A 10,015-nucleotide genomic window follows, 5' to 3' on the forward strand; every position below is an offset into this window, starting at 1 on the left:
AATTATACGCTTTCTCTCAGAAAAAAAATAGCCAATCAAGGGAAACTTATTCCAAGGGTTAAAAATAAAATTACCAGTAAAGGAGGGCTAACTTATTATTATTTTTTTTCTGTCCTGTAATATGCGCTGTTTGGTCAGGTTCTGATAGACCAGGGACAAGAGGTTCCATCACCTTCCTTTGCTCCCTTTGTCTCTAGGACTTGCTGGAGCCTCTATAAAGGCTCATAAGGCAGTCAGTGTCCCCTGCTAGAATGTTACCAATGACATTGCTAGTCTTTTGTAGAAATTAAAGCTTAAGATTTTGTTAAATGGTCTAGCCACCATAGTGCACAATAGACAATGCCACTTTGCAGCCTGAGACCTCATGGGAAACCTGGGTTCAATTCCCGGCACACCCTAAAAAGCTGGGCAAGGTGACATGTGCCTGTGGTCCCATCTAATTGGAGGTTGAGGCAGAATATTGGAACACAGCAAGACTCTGTCCCCAACAGCCCCCGCCACACACACACACACACACACACACATACACACTACCACAAGAAAAAAAATGGTGAAGAAATGAAAACATTCATACTCTGCTGTAACCTATAAGTCTGTAGTGATAGTTTATTTTTTGAAAGCCCCGAAATGCAAAACATAAAATATTATCAATAAGCATAACGTTCTCTGTTTATAAAGATTTATTTAAAAAAAAAAAACTTGAATAGAGCCAATGATTTCAATTTACATTTTAGACTATTTAATAGAGGTATCTGTTGTACATATGCTTTTAGTTTAACATTAATGTAATATATCTCTCTGGAAACACTGAACCTGAGTTGGAAATGAAATCTGAAGAGATTTTTGACAAAAATAATTCTCCTCCAAATATCAGCAATGATTCCAACCAAGGCTTGTGCCTTAACTTCATGTCTCCATCCCAGGGCAGGAATGAGGGACGACTCCTTGGAGCTCAAAAGCTCTGCTGAAGTCAAAGGACTGCACCTGTGGGCTCTTGATCAGAGTCAGTTTTCTCAAACAGCCCCGGAAGGGGGTCTGGCTGCTCAGGCAGTTTTGCTTTACATTAGCTGTTCAGGAAAGAAGAGAAGATAAATCAAACTTAATTTTGTTAAAATGAGATAGCACAATAGGAACAAAAATAATCCCAAGCAGGTTCTCTATCAGATTTAGAGAAAACCTTTTTTTTTTTTGACATATGCAGCTTCAGTGAACTGCAAAATTCACAGGAAACTTTTACTTAGGGCATAGTTGTGGCTTAAAAAGTCATAAAGCTGATGTTTATTTTACTACTACTTCTAACAAGTGCTTGGAACATCAGGAATGCATTATTCTAATCCAAAATCAATGTGGAAAGATAAATCACACATTTGGCCCCTAAAATGATTACCCAGTCCTAAAATGAATCGCAACTCTGAAAACAGTCTAAGAGGATTCACCGAAGGAAAAAACACATCCAGCTTCTAAGGGGACTTCAAAAAGGTGTGGAAAATAGAATTAAAGTACATGTTTATTGTGGCGGAAAAAATTCAAAATCCATGATAGTGTTTTCATAATAAACATTTTCCGTAAACTTTTTAAAGACTCCCCCATACTTTCCATTAGATCCAATGTTCTCACTGCCTAACCTAATGACTAACTTGTGTTTGTTGATTATTTTAATTTTCCAAGAACTCCTATGTATTCGAAATAGCTTTTCAAAAATGGTAAAGGATTTGACACCCAAATCTTGATTTTTCTCAATCCCTATTTCTACATCCACCCAAACTATTATTTTCTCAGTTAACAACGGCCCTTAAAAGTGGACGAACAGGGCAGGTATCCAGACGTACCGGGGTAGCCACCAACATAAATGGGGTTGTTGGTATCTGCAGAGGTGGACTGAGTGTGTGGACTCTCAGCATGAACTTCATTGCCATCGACAGTCAGAACCACACGGTGTTTGCTTTTGTTGGCATGAAGCATGTGCCATTTTCCATCACAGAGAGTAGCTTTGGGCTCATATGTGGCCGTTATCCTCCCAGCACCATTGTTAACATGGAACAAGAGCTAAAAAATGGACACAGCAAATACCTTGGTAAGTTTCTCCATATTTAAAGAACACGGCCTAATTTTACAATGCTCTTGGAGTGGATGAAATCACAGCATTCTGTTATAAAGAACAACTAACGAGGGACTAGCATATGGTATCATGATTATATCACTCAATTCCCACATGGTCGACCATGGTTCAAGTCCCAGATCTGGTAGTTTAAAACCAGACATGCTGGGTGCATGTCTGTGCATGCCCAAATCCCGAGAGAAGAATGGAGAAAAAGGTATTGTGGTGTGGTCATCCCCTCTAGGGGATGATTTCTTACTGTCTGTCTCTTTGGAGAGTGCATGCACCCTACAGCAGAAAAACAATCCAAAAAAAAAAAGAAAGAGAGAAAAGAAAAGATAGCTAACCCTTAAACAAAAACAACAAAATAATTTTTGAAAACAGTCCCTTGAAGGATTCTGATGCCAGACTATTACCCAAATTTCAGAAAGGGCAAATGGCCACCTCTGTAGCACCAAGTCTAAACCACCCTGTATCCTTCAATCTATGCTTCATTTTCAGGACATTTTAGGGCATTTTTAGGAGTTAACAGGCTTACAGAGAGCATCGGTGTAACTAACTAATCACACCTATGAGGGGATGTTTCCCAACTCCCTTCTGCAAACTGTAGACACTGGATCACAGCAAGTAGAAACACAAACAAACTGAGACTTTGCAAAAGAAGGGGCATTTTACAGGCTGAGCTGTGTTCCTCCAAGCTTCATATGCAGAAATTCTAAACCTCAGGACCTCAGATGGAGAGTGTCTTTTAAAAGGTAATTAAGTTAAAATAAATCAAGACAATAGGCCCTAATCCAATCTGTTCTTAGAAGAGGAGATTATCAGGGAGGATGCAGGGAGAAGGTGACCAGCTGAAACCACAGGGAGAAGCCTCAGAAGAACCATCCCTGCTGACAGCTTGATCTTGGACTTCAGACTCCAGAGCTGTGAGAAACACATTTCTGTTGCTTAAGACACCCAGTCTATGCTACTTTATTCTGGAAGCTCAAGCTTACAAAGACAGGAGGGGAGAATTTCAAGTTTCCTGTTGAAAGGGTCTTATCCTGGATATGGACTTAACTCAGTACTATTTCAGGTAAATTTTTACAAATTAAAGTTCTATATAAGGATAAAGATGAATATTTTAAACTCTTGGGCAACCTCCAAAAAATGTTTTAAAAGAACAGTACATAACAGGCCAATGATAAAAGAAAAATATATAATATGCCAGAAATTACATTTTTCTGCATACAAAAATTAGAGTGTGGTACATGTACCCCACAGAGTAATATTCTGCAATAAAAAGATAATCAACTGTTGATACACACAACCACCTGGAAGAACCTCCAGCAAATTAGGCTGTATGTAAAAAGTCAATCTCAGGAGGATACTTACTGCATGAATTTGTTTATATAACACCAGTGAAATAACCAGCGAGCTGGAGAGCAGATTAGCGGTTGCCATAGTGAGGGAAGCAGGAGTAGGGAATAGTTGTAGCTTTAGTCTAAAGGAGACGTGTGGTAAGGGTACGATTATGCATCTTGATTGTGGGGAGCATTACACATGTATATCACAAGCTACACATGATAAAATTGTAGAAAGCTACACATAGACACACACACAGCCCGTACACATGTTCCTCTCTAACTAGTCCAACTGAGCACACTTTGGACTGTGGCCATGTCCTGGATGTGGATTTGATGTTGTCCTATAGCTATGCGTTGTGTCAACAATGGGGAGCCTGGATGAGGGAGCATGGGAGCCTTCCTGTACATTTCATTGCAACTTCCTATGAATTTATAATAATTTTTTTTCTATTTTTTATTTATTAATTTATTTTTCTTTTTTTAACATTATTATGCTATACATTATTACAGCATACAAAATGAATTTTGCATCCAAAATACACTGTCTGCTGGCTCAATCAAGCACATCAACATACGTGTTATCAACAATTTTTCATTTCTTATGTCTTGTATATTTTGCGTTTTTTCTTTTTCTTTTTTTTTTTTTGCCATCCTTGATTCCCTATCCCTAACCCTCTGCCCTGTCCAACCCTCCTCCCATTGTCTCTGGTATCCATGATTGCTTTCTATGCCTACCACCCCCCATTTAATTGATTTGCTAATGAACTTAATTTGTCTAAATATTTGCAATAGCAAGCACAGCTGATATATACATACACAAGAACCCATGTCTGACTTTAGGCATAAACCTCAGTGAGTAGAATGAACATACTATAAAATAGTACCTAGCTGCAAAAAGTTAAAAAAGATCATTAGGAATAACAGGGTACCGGATTGACAGCTCACTCTCAGAAGGTTCAGAAAATAAAAGTTATTTATATTGTAGTTGCAGTTTTGCTGTAAGTTTATATACAAGAACTTGTTTTTAAAAGCTCTTTATATCGATCTAATTGTTAGATATTAACGGAGTCTTTTGTTACTCCATTAAAGTGGGTAATTGGAAACGTGGATCTAGGCGTCCCTGATTCTCAACTCAGTCTCTGGCCCTGGGGCGAGGCCCCTCCCCCCATACAGATGAAACACCTACCTTGCCCTTTACCATCTCCAGTCCAATGGCATCCACTTTGGCACTGCTGATCCCCAGCAGAACGCCATTCTCTGAGGTAGTGCGGAACTCAAGTGTGATGTTCAAGTCTGAACGCACTTTGTAACCTTCTTTGACTGAAAAACACAAGAAGAGCCCATATCAGGGTGAGCCCTACTAGGCCCAGGCTAGCTCAAGTTCAGAGGTACAGGTGGGACTGTACTGGCAGTTGAGCATGTAGGCTCTTGGATGGGGTTGGGGACCTAGCTTCAACTCTTCCTCTGCATCCTCTAGCTTCATCTCCTCCAGCTGCTCACTCCTACTTTTTGAGCCTCAGTTTCCACATCTGTAAGATGAAGCAGTTCTTTTATATAAGGCACGTGCAATCAGCTGGAACATGCCAGACTAGGGCAGAGATAAGCCCAAACTTCCTCTGCAGCTGTGAAGGCATTTGGTATTCCTCTTGGCCCTGTGGGCCATCCATCCTGCAGCAGACTTTCCCTGTAATGCTGGGATTTGACTCCTCTAATCCCATCAGCATTGCTGTGGTTTCACTGACCCCCCACCCCAAATTCAGGTGTTGAGATTTGTTTGTGATGGAATTAAGAGGGTGAAAACTTAATCTATGGTACCGAAAGGTAGAGGTCTCTGGGAAGAGAAAAGGATTAAGATCATTAGGGTGCGGCCTCCATAATTGAGTCCTGGTGGCTTTAGGGCTGCCACCACTGTCCTCTCAGAATTTTGGACATGTATGCACACACACCTGGTGGAGATCTGAGAGGGAAGCTGCATAATTGACCATAGGGGATCTAGCCGCCTTAACCACTGGACTTCCACTGCTCCTCATAATAGGTTTTCTAAAAGTGGGGATTTAATTGAATGGTGTTTTTATTATTATTATTATTTAGGTGAAAAAAAATCTGAGAAGCCAAAATGGGGATATTAGCAACAGCTGGCAGCTGCTGCCACACCCAGCACCAAAGGGACAATGGGAGAAAGTGGCATCACCAGAGCTTGGCAGTCAAGGAGGTCCACAGAAATATAAGATCAGATCATGAAGGGGGACTGCCCAGCAAGGGCCTATGCTGAGCCTGGGTGGTGACAGAAAGCACGGAGCTAAGAAGAGAAGTCTGCTCACTTTCCTCTTCCTCCCACCCAATCAATCTCCTGCCAGGGTCACCCTGGCACTGGCTAGTCTAGATGTTTTATGCTGCTGCTTTTTAACTCAAAGGCCTTCTTATTCTCAGACATTTATGTTAAGAATCAGGAAATTAGAAATAGGGGCAGAACTGTGTTGCGGTGGTAAATTGCAATCTCTGCAAGGCAATCCCGCATGGGCAAGTTCCCACTTCAAGTCCAGAGACCTCTCTGAGAACACCAGAGTTTTCTCAGAGCACAAGGGTGCCTGTGATCCAGGGCTGACTGAGGCTGGAGGTGGATCGCAGCGTCAAGACCCTGTTGTGCTGCTGTCGCTCTGTCTCCCCTTCTCTGTCTCTCTCACTCATGGAAGAAATGAGTAAACTTTATTTTAAGAAGAAGAGATTAGAAACAAACTAGAACATGTAACTAAACATGGTCTTCTGGGGTAACCTTTTGTCTTATCATTTATTTTCTAGATCCAGATTGTCTCAGAATGCAGGCTATTACCAAAGATTTCTTTGGAGATTGTTGGTAATGCATACCAAAAGCTGCATATCCACTTCCTTCGAAGAAAGTTCCTTCCTGGGCCGCTGCATAGCACCTGTTTACTGCAAAGGCAGACACTGGGCTGTCCTTGTCCAGCTGTTTGCTGTTAACTCTCACCTCTCCAATGCAGGCAGGGATGCTGTGTGTGATCTAAACCAAATGACATGTGAGGGCAAATGGTGATGATTATTACAAGCAGGGCTGGGACAAAATTTTCCTGTACTTCATCAAATTTGTCTCAACAAACACACAAAAAAATCCTCTTTTAGCCCAGCTGTGGTGACACTCATTCCAGCAATGAGCTGGAATGCTGGAAGCCATATGGAAGATTGGGGTTCTGTTCCCAGGTTGGCCTGTACACACTCAGTCCCTGATTCTGGCTGGTTGAGTAAAACTGGGAAGCAGAAGGACCCTGTTAAGGGTTTCTCATTCTGTCTCTCATAGAAGAAAACAAGGATACAATTGTCATTTAGTTTTTAAAGTTTAATTGCCACAATATTTCACGTAAGCATCTAAGTTAGAGCTATCACTTGAGTATCTTTGCTAACTATGTAGTAAAATTATTTTTTTAAATTTTAATGAAATGACTTGGAAATCAAGAAGCTGCATTTATTAATATGCAAATACAAATTGTTGGATTTCCCTGAATTGTGCAGGGCCTAAGTGCCTGAGGAAGGGATGTTCATTAACTAATAGGATGGGGTGTCTGGTCAGGCTCTAAGGGGAAGCCTCAACACACTGTCTATGGACACAATCTGACAGATCTTCCTCTTATGGCTGAGCTCCAGGTTCAAACAAGATCACGTAAACAGAAAACAGTAAAACTCTACCAAATAACCATGACCACAACAAGGTGAAAATGGGTCCTGGACAGCGAATAGTGCTTACGTTCCCAATGTTCCGGGCCCTGTAGTTGGAAGGAAGGCCTCCTAGGTATAGTTTCCCTTCCACATCCAACGTGATTCCGTCTCCCACCATCGTCACCATAGGGGATTCTTGGCCATCGATAGTCATGAAGCCTTTTCTTTTAAAATACTCTGTCTTGACCTACAGCAGGATGAAAATATCCATAATTTTTAAAGAGCTGAGGAAACTTTAACAGATATGTATTTGCAACATCTAGTCATTATATCCGTAATAGCCTGAAAGAAATCCTAAAGGATGGCTAGGGTTTATACACAGTTGGTGATGAGAAGAGACTAGAAGCAGGCATGAGAAAACATGCCGCAGACCAGAAAGGGTAAGAAAGTACATGCCATAATAGAAAGTGTGGTCTGCTCACACCAGGGTGGCTTTATTTACTTCTTGCCAAGTCAAGAACATCGCTGGTACCTTTTGTTCATCCCACCAGGGTTTGCTGAGTAGCTTACACTTCAGGCACTGAGCAGGGACCTGAGGATATCTCAGGAGGCAGAGAAGATCCTTCCTTGCCTGAACTAGGTGGTGGTACAGTGGTCATGCAACCAGACCCACATGGGAAAGGTCCTGAGTTCATGTCCTGAGACCTCTCTGAGCATGCCGGGTGTGCACATGTGCCTGCAATCTGGGCTGGCTGAGGCTGGGGGTGGATTGTAGTGTGAAGACCCTGCCAAGGGTCTTAAAACAAAACAAAACAGAAAAAGCACTGAAAAAAAAGAGAGACGATCCCTGTCATCAAAGAGCTGCCGACCTCTGGGAAGATAACATACACAAGGTGAGCTAGAGACTAAAGGGAATGAATGTGCTTCAAAGGAATAGTGCGAACGCCAGTGATAGACGGAATAAATCTTGGAAGACAGGATCACAAGCGTCCTGAACACGTACCGTGTGCCACTTGCCATCGCTGAGCAGCGTGGGGTGAGAGACCTTTGTCCGGCCTTTACCAAGGTCGAACATGAAATGCAGGCGGCCTCCATGGAGCTGGAGTACAGCATAGTCCAGCTGGTTCTGATGGGCCATGTAGAACACCAGCCCGCTGGCAGCGAACGTCCGTATACTTAGTTGAACGGAGAGCCTGGAGGAGAACAAGAGCTCAGCACTCAGAAGAGAGGACGTGGTCCATTCGGTTTTTGAAATCACCTCAAAGAGAGAAGCCTGTAATTATTTCAGCATTGATATCTAACATCTCAGGAGGGAGTCACTTGTTCCTCCACTCATGTGCCCTTCATTTGATCAATGGTTATGCGGACACGCGTAGGCTTCAGTTTCCCATATGCTCAGGGAGCAGAGGACAAAGCAGTGGACAAAAAAGAAGCTTTCTTCTCTCCTGAAGTCGCCAACAGTAATATGAGAGGCCATCAGAAAGTTCATAGAAAATGGAATTAAAGTATAAGATTATCTTAGTGCAAAAAACATTTTTTAAACTCCATGCAGTTTTTTCATAATGTGCATTGTTCATTAACTTTTTGAAGATCCATCACATATCAGGGAGTGGGAAATCCCAGGTGGAGGGTTATAGCTGGGCCATGTTGAGGCTATCTGGTGGTCACATGAAATGGTCAGCGCTGGATACTCTGAAAAGATGCCATTTCACCTGACATCTGAATGACAGAAAGGAATGAGCTCCCCCAAGGTGGAGAAGGAAAAGGCTTAATTCTATTCTAGAGGATACAGAGTCTGTTAACATGAGGGACTTGATGATAGTTGGCAGCCAGGAAGCCCCGCCTGGGGTGTGTGGGGACTGAGACCACCACCTGCGTGAAAAAAGGGTGTGTGTGGGGGGCCTCATGCAGAGGGAGGGCATAGAGACAGATGGGGACAGTGCTCCCCACTACAGTGGATAAGAAGCTCCTGCAATGTTTGCATTTTATTTTAAGCATCTAGAAGTCAAAGGAGGATTACAGACATGAAGAGATATTGTGGTGATGCATAGTTTTGAGGGGAAGCTATGAGTAAGTCATTACAGAAAATTTTGAAAATGTAAACATAGTAGAGAAATGTCTCAGCTTCCCATGCAGCTTGGAGGTTCCATCTTAGATGTGTAGATATGGCATTAAAGCAAACCAATTAGAAAAGGGAGATGCAATTCTCCAGCCTCCATTTCCAGCTTGAATTCTGGCTAGGAGAAAGCGAGGTGTTGGGTTTTACCTGGGCTCACAGTAGTGCAGAGATGAGAGGGTTAAGGGAGTTTACAAAGGAACTCTGTAGTAATGGCAGGGGAGCTATCTGGGCAGGGATAAACATGGGCTACAGCAGAAGGGAGGTAACAGTGGAGAGGCTTAGAGGCCTGGAGATCTTGATGCAGCCAAGGAAGAGCTGGAGTAGGAAGGGATAGAGCAGGGACTAGGAGGAGGAGGTTGGATAATGGGGTGCTTTTCAAGTCAGGATTGTGAGCTGGAGGGATGTTTATGAAGTCTAGGGTATGACTATGAGGAAAGGATAGCTGAGGAAGAAGGAGGGGAAGAGCTTTTTTTTTAGAGGTTTTTGCTTCAGGGTGTGTGTGCTCACCAGGCAGACAGAGACAGAGAGGGACAGAGAGAAAGAAAGCGAGAAATCATCCACCAGGGGGGATGGCCACGCTGCAATCCCTTCTCCTCCATTCTCCTCTTGGGATCTTGGGCACACACGCACACACGCCCGGCATGAGTTTTAAGCCACTGGTTCCAGGACGTGAACTGCGGTCAACTATGTGGGAGTCCAGCTACATAGCCACTACGCTAACTGCTGGTCCCAAGGATACTATATAAAGATTTCATTGCGGGAACCGGCAGGTGATGTGGTGGG

General features: G+C 42.7%; 1 protein-coding gene across 1 annotated transcript in view; it reads right to left on the reverse strand.

The window, feature by feature from the left end:
* Positions 1-714: 714 nt before the first annotated feature.
* Positions 715-10,015, reverse strand: part of LAMA1 (laminin subunit alpha 1) — a 142,001-nt gene continuing 132,700 nt past the window's right edge. Inside the window, exons 58-63 of the mRNA XM_006164146.3 lie at positions 8,117-8,306; positions 7,202-7,360; positions 6,310-6,463; positions 4,631-4,764; positions 1,830-2,046; positions 715-1,067 (exon numbers count right to left, since the gene is read on the reverse strand). Of these exons, the coding sequence (XP_006164208.1) occupies positions 907-1,067; positions 1,830-2,046; positions 4,631-4,764; positions 6,310-6,463; positions 7,202-7,360; positions 8,117-8,306 (1,015 nt within the window). The 3' untranslated portion in view covers positions 715-906. The remainder of the gene's footprint in view (positions 1,068-1,829; positions 2,047-4,630; positions 4,765-6,309; positions 6,464-7,201; positions 7,361-8,116; positions 8,307-10,015) is intronic.

The sequence above is a fragment of the Tupaia chinensis genome, unplaced genomic scaffold (assembly GCF_000334495.1).
Source record: "Tupaia chinensis unplaced genomic scaffold, TupChi_1.0 Scaffold143584_1, whole genome shotgun sequence".
Classification (NCBI taxonomy): domain Eukaryota; kingdom Metazoa; phylum Chordata; class Mammalia; order Scandentia; family Tupaiidae; genus Tupaia; species Tupaia belangeri.